The 13,885-nt window shown below is 49.6% G+C and overlaps 1 protein-coding gene and 1 long non-coding RNA gene across 2 annotated transcripts in view; one reads left to right on the forward strand and one right to left on the reverse strand.

Annotated features, from left to right (window-relative positions):
• LOC105072339 (uncharacterized) overlaps positions 1 to 5,475 on the forward strand; it is a 37,236-nt gene extending 31,761 nt beyond the window's left edge. Inside the window, exon 3 of the long non-coding RNA XR_835619.3 lies at positions 5,341 to 5,475. This is a non-coding gene — a long non-coding RNA (uncharacterized LOC105072339). The remainder of the gene's footprint in view (positions 1 to 5,340) is intronic.
• A 128-nt stretch (positions 5,476 to 5,603) lies between these two features.
• ST6GAL1 (ST6 beta-galactoside alpha-2,6-sialyltransferase 1) overlaps positions 5,604 to 13,885 on the reverse strand; it is a 32,261-nt gene continuing 23,979 nt past the window's right edge. Inside the window, exons 3-5 of the mRNA XM_010959221.3 lie at positions 11,773 to 11,871; positions 10,410 to 10,584; positions 5,604 to 8,352 (exon numbers count right to left, since the gene is read on the reverse strand). Coding sequence (XP_010957523.1) covers positions 8,105 to 8,352; positions 10,410 to 10,584; positions 11,773 to 11,871 — 522 coding nt within the window. The 3' untranslated portion in view covers positions 5,604 to 8,104. The remainder of the gene's footprint in view (positions 8,353 to 10,409; positions 10,585 to 11,772; positions 11,872 to 13,885) is intronic.

A 13,885-nucleotide genomic window follows, 5' to 3' on the forward strand; every position in this document is an offset into this window, starting at 1 on the left:
AGTGGAATGGATGGGTGGATGAATAAAGGAACAAATTTAATATATTTTAAGTTCTAAAACAAGAGGGTATAAAGAGACAGCTAGTAGGACTGGTGGGCACTATATTCAAAGAGCTTTAAATGAACGTTAGCTCTAGACTAGAGTCTGTCCTGTGAAGGTTGCTGAGTTGGCAATAGCAGAAACTTCAACGTAAGGACAAATTTAGGAAGTGTTACCACTCCTGAGTAGTGAGCTGGCAGTGTTGGTGTTCTTCCAGCTGGTAAACATGAAATACCGCTCTGTGGCTTCTGATGGAATTCACCATGCTCTGATGAGAAATAACTCACATGTCTGAAACTGAAGGTAAAAAAGCTGAGATTACTAACTTCCAGCCCAGTATAGCAGACAGTGAGAGCAGCATGGCCACCACAGGCCAGACCGCCAACTCCCTTCACTTGGTAAGCACCGCCTGGAGCACTATAAGCCACTACAGTTGGATGGCTTTATTGTAAAAGGGCTTCTCTGTGTTTGTGCTTTCGCCCGGAACTCTCGGTTGAATACGGCTTTCTTACTCAGTGCTGCCAAGGCCACCCGCTTTCGCTGTGCAGTATGTTCCAAGAATGGGATATTTCCTGTTGGGAAAAAAAGGTATTCATGTAAAGACCTAGCAGATACTTCCCTTTTGATCTGCTTCCACAGAGATTCAAGAAGGTTCACAGCCTTTGTCTCAACCTAAGCTTGCAGGGTGTAACGGACTTCCAGCTGCTTTCGTGTCTGTGCCTGAGACTGGTCCTTTTCCATTTATCTAGTCATGCCTCAGGACAGACCTTTGACAAACGGGTCTCAGAGCTTCCCGATAAAAAGCTTTATGTAACTTTTCCCCACCTATTTTAAGACTCCTTCAATCTTTCTTTGGCAAGAGGTAGAAACAAACATCTGAGGAAGCACAGTGTGAGCTTTGGGCGATGCCAGGGCCTGAGCTTTCAGCCCTGACCCTGTTTACTCTCTGGGCAGGCCCAACTGTAGGCTGCTCCGGGGCAGAGATGTTGTCACTAGACGCAAACACACACCTCATCACCTCAGTGAGATAGACCAGATCTCACGTCGCAGAGAGTGGGTCCCTTTTGTAGCTAAGGTCTTTAAAAAGTCAGTTACTCAAAGCAGCCACACTACTTTGCGGCTTCCACTATAATGTTGCCCCTGATTCCCGTCCTGGCTGACCTATGCCTGTTCACACACATGCACAACCATATGGAACTTTTCTGTCAGAGCCCATTTTGCTTCCCCAAATTTCGCATGTTGCTTTGACCTTGTTTTTCTTTTTTAATTGAAGTGTAGTCAGTTACAGTGTGTCAATTCCAGCCCCCTCAAAGCTCTACCCAAGGAGGACTGAGAGGAATTGGTCTAAAGTGGATCTGTCTTCAAGACGGCCATCACTTTCTTCTTCTTTTCCTCTTCTGTGAGCGCCAGTGCCAGGCACCAACCATTCTTGCTGCCAGCCCTTACACCAAGTTCATTGTTGTCAGGCTGCAGACTGCACGCCACACTGCGTTTTCAGTACCCCATAGATGTTTCAGGAAATAAGAACTTACAAGGTCATCTCATACTGTCACTACAGTCCTCTCCTGTTCCACAGGACAGGCTGTAGGACAGTCAGCATCTGATCCCCTCCCACTGGGCCCCTTAAGCTTGAGCGAGGCGGGTTCACCCCAGCTCTGTCCCCTCCCCTTTGGATGAGGCCCTTTCTGGAGCCTCTTTACCAATGAGGCAAATAGAGACCCATAGGATCCCTTCTCCCATCTCTGAGACAGAGCCAAATGGTTGAATGAATCCAGATTCGGTGTAAGGGAAACTCCTATAATATTTATTCACTTCAACTTTTAATGAAGAGATACTTCCATTTCTGGCCGAGAGAGAGTAGAAGAGACTTGATTTACCCTCCTGAATGAAATAGCTAAAGAACTACAAAAAATGCAGAATAACAGTTTTGAAGACATTGGATGTCAGACAACAGAGAACAGGGATCCTGAGAAATGAGAAACAAAAGAGCTTAGGAGCAGTACCTGAAAAGAACAGATGGTTTGCCAGGAAACTTACTTGCATCCCAAGCAAAACTCAAAAATATTGATCAGACTACAAAAATATCTAGCACCCAAAAAGAAAATATTTATATCTGGCATCCAGTCTAAAATTACTGGGACTTGAAAAAAAAAAAAAGCAGGAAAAAGCGACCCATAGAAAGGAGGAAAATCTACTGAAACTGACCCAGAAATAAAACAGTTGGTATTATTAGTAGATAAGATCATTAAAAGTTGCTAAGAGTGTATTTTATATTTTCAAGAAGGTAGAGGAAAGATGAAAACTGCAATATCTCAGATGAAAAATACTTGGGTAGAATTAACGGCAGACTTGACATTGCAGAAAAGTCCGGCAAACTGAAGATGTAATACCAGAAACTATCCAAGATAAAACAGGAGAAAAATAGAATTTTAGAAAATAAAAAGAGCATCAGTGAGCTATGGGGCAGCATTAAGCAACCTACCATTCATGTGATTAGAATTTCCAAAGATGAGAGAGGAAGAGAAAAAATGTTTGAGGAAATCATGGCCAAAATTTTTCCAAATTTGATTGAAAGTATAAACACACATATCTAAGAAGTTCAAATAACTCCAAGCAGAAGAAACAAAGAAAACTCCTGACTACTGTGGGTAGTTTGGTAGGTGCGGCTGGTCCCAGATCCAGCTGGTTGCCAGGCCCTGCCTGTTGCTGTGGCTGGTGGGTGGGACCAGGTCAGGAGCTGTCTGGCTGCAGGGGCCCTAGGGGACCCCAGGGCTGGTATTGGCCCACTAGTGGGTGGAGCCAGGTTCTGGGGTGGGTGGTTCCTGACACAGCCAGCTGCGTTAAAGATCTGGAGGCATTTTTATGATATATTTTTAAATTAAAAAAAAAAAAAGGACATGGTCTTAATTGCACAAAATAGATCTATTTTAAAATAGAATTGGGCATTGTCAGTAGGATTATCTTTGGATGATAGGATGGAGGAGATGGGACCTTTTCCCCTTTATGATTTTGTGTTTTGATAATGAATATATATTACTTTTATAACCAGAAAAAGCATTTCCCTTAAAAAAAAAAAAAGATATTCCTGCCTATTCCTCAAGACTGTCACCCATTAAGGCTCCCCATATCTCTTTCAGAATGAATCTTTCTTCTATGAGTTCATTATCGTGCTTTACCGTGTATGATCATACATGCCTTCGTACTTGGCATTTGCATAGTATTTTTCTTCTCTGTAGTCATAAGTGCATGCCTAATAGCAATAACCCTACTTTCCAGGTTTAGCTTTCCAGAGAATGGTGTCTGTCTCTGTCCTCTCACTTGAACCTGATAATACTACACCCAGACAGGGCAGGCCCACTCTCCCAGACTCTTGACCTCTTGGAGGGCGGGTGCTGTGAGTCTTCATCACTGTCTCCCAGTGCCATTCACAGTGGTGCTCACTGTGCACTTGCTGGACTGAAGGGAATCCCTATTCCCTTTATAAACTTGTTTCCCAGTCAGTCCTGAGACGGACTGGATGGCAGCTTGAAAACACTGGATGATGGAGTTTCATGGGTGCAGGTGAGACCTTTTCCTCTCCTGAAACTGATGCCATCATCCCAGCCCATAGGGGTGAATTTTCTGGGTTAGACTATTCCAGCCCCAGATAAAGTGGAAAGTGTTCCTAGGGCCACAGTGCACTCCCCGTCACATCACAGCACATCCTGGAAGGCTGCCCCGAGGGTCACAGGGGAAGTAGAAACCAAAGCCACAGGGGAGCAGGGGGCTGGGACTAGGGTGGGGGTGGCAGAGTCCTGGAGCACCTTCTCCCCTTCCTGCTTGTGGCTGCAGAGCCGTTCGTGGAGTGGCTGAAGCACGAGGCCAGGCTGTGGCGCATTCTGTAAGAACAGAGAGCATGGAGCTGGGCTTGTGTCAGTTCGGAGAGCTCTTGGTGGGGTGGGTGTGGAGGTTGCAGGGGAATCTCTCTCTATTGTCCTTCGTCTTTGTGGCTTATGTCTTCTCTGAGTGGCTGGTGTGGTCAAGAGGAGCCAGGGTCTCATTTTTCCTCCCTCACCCCTGTCATACCTGGTAGCACGCTAGGAACCTGGGGCAAGACAGCCTGGGGAGGTTGCAGAAGCTCCCCTCCAGGCCTGACCAGAGAAGCCCAGTGCCACCCCAAGGCCCAGCTCACCAGGGCCTACAGAGACTTAAGGCCACTGGAAATTTGGCAAGCACAAGTCTGTTTCCAAACTAATTGAAATCTATTTTTCTGTCATTCCTATTTTAAGCCCCCATTCTCTTAAGATTCAGGCAGAAACCTAACTTGGTACATCTGAGTTCCAGGGAACTTGCAACCGTAAGGCATTAGGTGTAGGGGTCAGGGAGTATAGTCGTCCGTGTTATCTGGCCTCTCAGCACTGCTCAGGGGTCCCACATTCACCATCTCATCAGGAAGGGGCATTCACTCAGCTGCTTCTCTGCCTCTCCAGGCATGGGATCTCTTCAAGGCTGCCTAACATCCCATCTGCCTGGGCCCTGTTCAGCCTCACTCTCCAAGGATTTGCTGGTCCTTCCAAGAGCTGTGGCTGGGGACAGGGCCCAGAGCCCTCCCTCTAGGCCCTGAGACAGCCATGTTCCTCTCACTGTCCTTTCCAGCCCGTCCAGGGGACTCTGCTGTAGTTGGGGAGTTACAAGCAGGGGTGGGGTGGTACTTTTATTTACTAGAGCTGCCATAACAAAGTACCACAAACTGGGTGGTTTCAACAGCAGAAATTTGTTGTCACGGTCCAGGAGGCTAGAAGTCCAAGATCAAGGTGTCAGCAGGGTTGGTTCCTTCTGAGAGCTGTGAAGGAAAATCTTCCACGTCTCTCCCTTAGTTTCTGGGGGTTCACTGGCCATCTTTGGTTTGTACAAGAATCCCCCCGATCTCTGCTTCTGTCTTCACTTGGCATTCTCCTGTGTGCATGCCTACCTCCAAATTTCCCCCTTTTTATAAGCACACCAGTCATGTTGGATTAGGGGCCCACCTTGCTCCAGCAGGACCTCATATTAACCAGTTACTTCTGCAGTGACCCTATGTCCAAAGGTCACATCCTTCGTTGAATTTTAGGGGGACATAGTCAACCCATAGCAGGGGCAGTTCATAGGAAAGAGGAATTAGTTTTTCTCCCCTTACTCCTGCTCCCCTTCAGGTTTTGTATCTAAACAGTTTGGCTATTCCAGGGGGACATCACTGACTTGACATCATTCCTTTAAGGGTTTTAGGCTTTTGGAAACCAAGGTGAAGACCTTCCTTTCATTCTGCTTTCTGCCCTACTGCAGCCCTTCCCAGAGGTGTTGGATGAACAACAGGTTAGTTACTTGAATCTGAGCAAAAGGAAGAAGAGTCAGTAAGCTGTCGCTATCTCAAAGATGCTGTCCTGCCATGGTAAGTAAGCATTCCTCCTCCTGCAGAACTGAGAAGAGGCGAGGGCCAGAGGAGCTGGTGGGGGAGGATTTGGGGATTCAGGATTCCAGCTGTGCCCTCTTTGGAGACAAGAATTAACAATGAGAAGTCGTTCCCTTAGCAAGTAAGGAAAGAGGGACAAGCTTTTTAAAAAACATTTATTTTAAAATTTTACATAATCTTTGGGTCATTCAGAATTCACTTAGGCATGTTTCTGAGATTGACGTCTCAACCCCAAACCAGTATCAATAGCTTATTTAATTGGTGGAAGGATTTGAGGGCCTCATGATACAAGATGAAGAGATGGATACTGAAGGAGACAGAACCCCTTAGAGACAGGGGCTTTCCTGCAGAACTCACTCACAATTTTAAAATTATCTATCACAGTATTTAGCATCTAACCAGTCTAACAATAATGTCCACATCTTATTTGTATTTTACCAGCTTCTATATAAAGCACAGAATTAAAAAGTCCTATAGCCCTCAGAATCACACTTAAATTAATTTGATCCCTTATCTTAATAATAATTAAAAGCTAGCATCTACCCAGTGTAGTCTCAGTGGGCACACCAACATCTCTCTCCTGATGATGGAATGCCACCTTCCTCTGCACTCAGTGCTCATGACTCAGACTGCCAGGAATCCGTGGGCCCAGAGATGAGGCCACCTGCAGCCCTATGCCCTGCCCATCCCCAAGCAGATCAGGCCTGGGCTGCAGGCAGGGAGCAGGACGGGCACGTTGTGCACCCTCCACTGCCTTGGTTTCCTGGGTGTTCCAAGCAGGGTAGTTGTTGTCTCCCACTAGGTCAGTTAATTCCCTGAGGAAAGGGCCTCATCTCTGGCCTCCTTTGAATCAGGGTGCTGCCCAGATGTGAGCACAGAGCAGGTCCCTAGTAAAAGAAGGGAGGATCCAGCATGTACTGGGCACCAGCAATGTGCCGGGTGTTTCATGCAATCCTCACGACAGCCCTGTGAGGCAGGCTCACCACCCATTTTACAGATGTGGTAGCAGAGCTAGTAATAGGGGAGCATCACTTTGAAAACCCAAGGCTCTTCACTCCACGGCTTTTTCTACTGCCCGTGTAAGCCAGTGGTTTGGCAGCCAAAGAGGACTCCAGCTCCACAATGGCTGGTTTGGAGCTCAAACATTCAAGGCCCTTGAGCACATGGGGCGAGCCTCAGGGGTCCAGAAGCCTGTTCCAGTCCAGTGTGGGTCCCCGTCAGGGGAGGGGACTTAGCACAGTGGTCCAGGAAGTGTGTGGACAGACTACAGCTGGCAGGCCCCCTGCCCAGAGACTCTGAAGTCCCTCCCTCGCGGGAGGGGTGGAGGGTGTGGCACTCTGATACCCTGGTGAGAATCAGTCATGATCTCCCAAGGTTCTGACCTCTGAGAGTGACTTTAAGTCCTAGGGGACCACATCCCCACTCCCTGAGAGACCTTTCACAGAAGGCTCATGAAGGTCAAAGAGATTGGGTCAGAATATTTTAAAGTGGAAAAGGCTTGAAAGTGATTTGGGAATGGGGAGGCTACTTTAAAGGGAAAAACGAGATGGCAGTTAGGAGGAGGTTTGGGGGTGGGTGTCAAAAAGGAAGAGATGGATGCGGTGCACACACGTAGCTTGCAGGCAAGGGTCAGGCCAGGCGAGCCTGGGGAAGTCAGGGTTTTGGCACCTGGCTGGCCTGGCACCTGCTGTGAAGCTGCACTTGCTGCCTCAGACGTGAGTAGGGGGCTTCCTCAAAAAATCACTTGAGCCTGTAAATTCAGGCAGATCTTAGAGAATAAATATGGGTCATAAAGGAAAACACATCTCAAATGACTCAGATAAAATCTAATTGACATGTTTTCCTCTTCTAAAATCCACTCCATAGCCTCCTCCCTCCGTGAAGCCCTCTGTGACCCACCACACAGGAAGTGGGCGGTCCCTCCTGCGTGCAGACACACAGCAAGCCCACCACCCTAGAAGCCCTCAGCTCGCCGAGCACTGAATCCTACCTGAGCTGGGAGCAACTTGAGGCTGGAGACCGGATCTTTCTTCCTGTAGTCTCATCTCCTCTTGTATGGACCCAGGCCACGGGCCACCACACCTGCCAGAGCGATGGAACACTGCCTCTCCCAGGGCATGGGCCCCGGGAGCAGCTTTGTTCTGGAGCAACTGAGCCTGTTTCCTAGACCCTGTACAGCATCCTTGCCCCACAGAGGCACCCTGTACTGGGTACAATCATAATTTGGGAGAGTTTCTTTACAACATGAAATAAGTGTCTAGGCACAGATTTCAAGCATTGCAGAGCCCTGGTTTGTGAGAATGCCATTATACTGGTGGGAAAAGCAGCCCTGGTGGGAAAGGCGGACCCTCCCTTTACCTGTACGGGAAGAGGGGCAGACCGTGTCTGGAAGGAAGTGGCAAGTATGTGTGTGCATGTGAGGGGTGACAAGCTCTGGGCTCACACACTCCTGTGGCAAAAGTTCAGGCTGGGCCTGGGTCCCTGCCCTTAGGATCTGGAAGCCCCAGAGCTCCTGCCAGAAGGCCTAGAGTGCAGGCTGTGATTATCTGGGAACATGGTCTTCCCCGGGCCACGGTGGCCAAGAGTCCAGCTGTAAAAAGCCCGATGGAGAAGGATGAGGGAGCCTGGCCAGAGAGCTTAGGCTCCACAGCGAATGCTCCGGAAGCCAGGCAGTATGGCTTTCCCCAGCAGGTAAATGTCCTCGTCTGTGCCCCGGTTGAGGTGCTTCACCATGTTCTTCTCGAAGAGGAGCGGGTGGTAGGCGCCCATCGTGCAGGCGCTGTCGAAGAACTTCTGGTAGTAGTAGCACACGTCGGTCTTGCGCTTGGAGGGGAGGAACTCATAAATATCCACCTGGTCACACAGCGTCATCATGATGATGATGCCTAGGGAGGGGAGCAGAGGTGAGTCCCGCCCAACGACCACCCCAGAGAGCTCAGCTGCTCATGACCCCAAATCTGGGGAGACGTCTGTCTGGAGTTCCTATTTATGACTGTGATTCCAGTCTGAGTGCTTCTGGTCACCAGTCCAGCAGGCTGTTCCTTGAGGTGCAGAGCCCCACACACCCTCGTACACTTAGCACCCAGGTCAGGGCCCAGTGCATGGCGGGGCCTCCCTAAACACTCATGGACTGACGGGCTGCGCTGTCAGCCAGTGACCTGAACACTGTCGGTGAGCCACATGGGAGAGGACGAGGCGGCAGAGGAGAGCCACGCCAAGCAGGTATTTCTCTCCAGCATTTGTGCGTCCTGGACGAGCCCCTAGATGGTGCTCTTTGGGAGAAGGTGTTTCTTACACTAGGACTGGGAGAAGCAGTGTGGGGAGGGACAGCTGGCACAGGAGCATGCCATGGTCTGTGTGGATGGGCTCTGCTTGGTCAGCCAGGAGACGGGGGCCCTGGGGCTGCACTCAGGTGATGCAGAACACTGAGATCCAAACCAAATAAGAGGCAGAGACACCTGCCCCAAGCGGGTGATCTACCCACTCTTCCTACTACAGAGGCCAGTGTTAGGGTGCAGTAAGACCATGGCTCCGGAACTGTTCTCACTGACAGCAAAATTGTAAACTGCTAGCAACTTTGTTCCAGAAGGATCAGATGGGAAAAACCCTACCTCTGGTGGCCCCTGGTCCAAAGAGGGAGAAAAGACATCTCTGCACCTAACTGATGAAGGCACAACAGAAGTGCTTCTAGAAGTGAGGGAAGGGAGCCTTCCTCTGGGGGCTCAGATAAGCCTCCCAGAGCACTGGTGTGGGGCCCAGTAGGGGCTCTGGCCGTGAGGGGCGGGCAAGAGGGGCAGACTGGCCACGGAGAACACAGCTGGGCAAAGGCAGGGCAGGAGGGCAACAGGAACTTGTTCCCAGGTGTCTCCGATTGACTTCTGTTTGAAAGGACTCCAGGGAGAGCCCGAACGCACCCATCCAGAAGCTGAAGAAAACTAAGAGCCCTCACCTCTTCCTATCAGGAGTGCCCGATATTATGCGTTCATTTGTTCATTTATTCAGGGAACACCTACCTCAGGGCTGCCCCGTGCCAGGCCCACAGGGGTGAGGCAAACACAGCGCCTGCCAGGAGTGAGTGTGCAGTCTGGGAGGGAAGGTGAGTGGCGGGGCCATTGGCCAGGACAGTGGTCCACTGCGGTGGGCCAGCACCTACGGGGCCTAGAACCTCATGGAACGCGTCTGTGGTCCACCCAGACTCCAAGTCAAGGGAGGGAAGGGCAGACGGGCTGGGAGGTGTGGAGAAAATCCCAGAAGAAAGCCCGTGGCCAGCACTCAGGGCCCTCTGTACTCTGCCCTCAGCCCACCCCACATTGGTGCCCACAGCCCCATTCGTGACCCCAAACCCAGTAAAGCCTCCACTCTCATTCTCTACTCAGGGCCATGACTCGGGTGGTCACTAGGGTGAGCAAATTTTTGAAATTCTGAATAAAATATTGATTCTTCCTTTTCCCTCAGATTCTAATACAGCTCAGCCTGACATTATTCCTGATCCTATCCTGATCTACAATTTTGATATTTTTTTAAGATATTCTTTGTTACTGAATTTTTGGGTGCCCCCTTAAATTGTACCTGAGGCGAGCGCCTCACCTGCCTCAGCCAAGTCCCAGCCCTGCTCCTGTTTTCCCACCCCTTCTTGTCTGTGCTTCCCTTTACTCCATCTCCACCTGGCAGATCCGCCCCTCTCCTGGGCCTGGTCCACTGGGATGGTCGCTCCCTCCTGGCACAAACTGAATGTTGCCTCAGACACCTGACTGCACTCCCCCACTGGACACACATTCTGTCATACTGATCTCTGTCTTAGCTGGAACTTGCCTCAGTGTACAAACACAGCAAAAACCTAGCAACTGTCTGGTGAACAAACACACACATGAATGAGACCCCAGAAGAAAGCTAATCTCTTCTAGAAACAAGCATGAGAGGTCTTTCCCCAGACTGGACTCACCGAGCATCCCAGAGGATGGGGGATTTGGCTGAATCTCCTCCGGGGAGATCTCCTGAATGATGTCCCACAGTTCCCAAGGCATCTGGGGCTTGAGGATATAAAAGGGCTGATCGGGGTGCAGCTTACGATAGCTCTTGAAGTTATCAAAGAAACTGTAGTCAGGATTCTTGTACCACTGAAAAAGAAGGAAGTAGTCTTCTGAAGAAGAGCAATGTCCCAGTGCCACTGCTGCCCCCGGGTGGTCAGCCCTGTCTGAGGACTTGGAGGGAGGTGGGGAAGGACCCAGGATGAATCCTGAGCCACAGCCCCTTCATCAAAACAGATTCCAGACGTCTCCACATCTCAGCTCTCACGTGATAGTAGAGGGGACTCAGCATGGAGCCTGTGCTCAAGGGGAATTTTGAGCATGGTGACCCTGGAACAGCTTCAGACTTCAGGATCATAGAATCTGGGAATGATGTCAGAGCTGAGAGGGGCCTGGGGCCTCATCTGTCCCCACCTCTCTTAAAGAGGTGATCACTGGGCACAGTTTGCCACATCTGCAGGTTCACAGTCCTTATCCCAACCCAAGCACATTTCAGTTTGAAGTGAGATCACTGCAAAACTGGAAACGGAGGCCACAAGAGGAGGGACCACCGGGGCCTGTCAGCTATTGATGTGTCCAGCTTAAGTGTCCCAAGAACAGTGCTCTCTGTCCCTCATCCCTAAAGCCAGACTCCTGTGGTCACTGCAGCCCAGACGAGGGAGAGGCCAACTGACATGTATAACAGGGAGAGGGCCGTTTCAGAGAAGCTAGAACCCAGCAGGCCTGAGACTCTGTCCCTTTCCCTGGAAGAGCTGACGCGGATCTGGGCCCTCTGCTTAGTGAATCAAGTCCAAGGACAGGTGACCCCCCTTCACATTCCAGTTTCCCCATCTGTAAAATGGGAACAACCAGGCCTCTACTTCGTTTTGTTGCTATGAATAAAATGAGAAGCATTCTGGAAATTGGCAGTGTGGGGCGAGTGTGGTAACACGCCGTACAGGAGTAATAGTAACCACTGTCTATCCTGCTGACGCTCGTCAGGAATGACTGTTACATGAACACAGCCCACCCCAGATGGTGGGAAACCCAGCCACTGTTACTCCTGAAACAGACCATGATTAACTAGGAGACAAATACTTGGCAGTGGAGGGCGGGGCATGGAGAGCACTGGTACAGGACAGGAGTCCTGAAAGCTAGTCCAGAGGAAGGGAGCCTAAAATGGAAACAGCCAGCCTGCAGGGATGGCCCAGGTCAGCCATGACTTTAAAAACCCAGGACCTCAGCAAAATCTATAGACAAACATGACTCAATCCCAATCTCCTGTGGACACCCACTTACCTTTGGGATATCTGAATGGTAAACAGATGGGTCCCACACAATTAGGATTCCTTCATTGTACAAACTGTCCTTGAGGAAGTGCCCCTCTGTGGTGACCAGCTGCAGGGAGAAACAGACAAGCTGTCACCTGGACATTTACATGTGAACGCTGGCGTGTAGTAACACCTGACACATCACAAGTACCACCTGAGGTCCCAGAGCCTCATGAGGCTTCACAGTTTTGGTGCCAACACTTAACTTCAGTGAGAAAAAGGCAAAGATGCAGGCCGGAACTGTATGGACCTGATAGGACATTTTGTTACAGACCATCAGCCATAGAGCTGAAAGGGTTCCACTCAGACTTTGAGATTACTAGGGTGAAGGTACAGTGAAAATGGCTCGGCATATAGTGCCCTGCATTCACACCTCATATGGGGGTTGGAGGGTGAAGTTTAAAGTCAGAATCTCATGTAACCAAAATGATCTCTGGAAAGCCCTTCCATCACCTATAAAGTCTAGCACATAGGTATTACACAGCACAATGGAGACGGACAGAGGGCATCTCAGGGTCCTGCACAGGCAATGGTTTCTGCAGCACTGGAGCAGACGGCAGTGCCTGTGGTTGAGCACCGGATGAAATGGTCGGCTTGTGTGTAGGGGCCATGGCACATGCAAAAACATGCATCCTTTAACACAAGAACCTCACCTGGCTGGAGCGATGCTCATGTGTGCCCTGCTGGGGAACCAGCCACAGCCCCCCTCCTCCCCACACTCCCAGGCTGGCCTGGGCTAAATGTGACTGTGATCAAACTCAGGACATAGAACAGCCCTACAGGATCAATTTTACAACATGTGTTAACAGCCCTAAATATATTTATACCTTTGACTCAGCAATTTCACTTTTTGGCATTTATCCTAAAAGAATCTGAACTGGGGGGAAACTATGCACAGAAACATTAAATTACTTATGAAAATAAGAAAAGTGTGGTAGCAGAAGGTGAAAGAAAGACCTGGTTCAGTTCTTGGCTTTGCCACACGCCTATCTGGTGACTGCGAGCAAGTCGGGTTATGTCCACAGGCCTTCGTGCTCTCATTGCGAGTGCAGAGAACAGTGCCCTGCCCTCTCTAACAGGAGCTGTCCTGGGGCACAGGAATGAGTGAGAAAGAGAAAGGGGCCACGTCCCTCTTAAGGGACAAAGCTGATCACGTGAGATCAGCTGTCTCACCTTCAAAAGCATGTGGTGTATTGTATGATTCCATTTATATGAAATACCCAGAACAGTCAAGTCCCTAGAGACAGAAAATAGATTAGTGATTGCCAGGGTCTAGGAAGAGGGGATACAAAGAGGTACTGCTAACGGGTAGAGTTTATTTTGGGGGTGATGAAAATGTTCTAAAATTAAATAGTAGTGATAGTTGCACAGCTCTGTGAACATAAAGAACACTGAATTGTATCCCTTAAAATAGTGAATTCAATGATGTGTGAATTACAAAGCTGTTATTTAAACAATAAAGAACAAGAAGAGTAAAGAGGGGAGGGAAAAAAAAGCAGGTAGGGATGATATTGGCCAGGTGGAAACTGGGAAGAAAAAATGACAGAAATCAAATTGAGAATTGACTGAAATTGAAAGCAAGAACCCTTCCCCTGAGACCTAATCAGTGTCCCACAGTGTCTGAAGAATGACTGTGGGAAGATGGGTGGTCTGGCTACAACCAAGAACAGCAGTTTGCCACGATCCCCCAGGGTCATTCAGGTACCCCATTCCCGTCCCTCCCCTCAGATGTAGGAAGGCCCTGGGAGCCTAAAGACCATGATCTCATTTCCTCGGTGTATCTTGGAGACAAGAAATACTGGTAGTGGGCCCACTGTGGCCAGAGCTTGTGCAGTGGAGCCCACAGGCAGTCACAGGGTGTCAGAGTGAGGATGGCCATGAGGCGAGTGAGTGTTAACTGGCAAGAACAGGCCAAGCCAGGGGAGTGCGGGGGAGAGGGAAGAGGACCTGGACAGAAGAAACCACCAGACCCCCAGCTGTGAGAGCAGATGGCAGAGGCTGCTAGGTGACGCCCAATAGCCCTTCTTTCTTTTTCCCTTGGTAACAAACACTGGATGTTTTCCTCAGCACACAGCTATCTA

This window comes from Camelus bactrianus, chromosome 1 (genome assembly GCF_048773025.1).
Source record: "Camelus bactrianus isolate YW-2024 breed Bactrian camel chromosome 1, ASM4877302v1, whole genome shotgun sequence".
NCBI lineage: Eukaryota > Metazoa > Chordata > Mammalia > Artiodactyla > Camelidae > Camelus > Camelus bactrianus.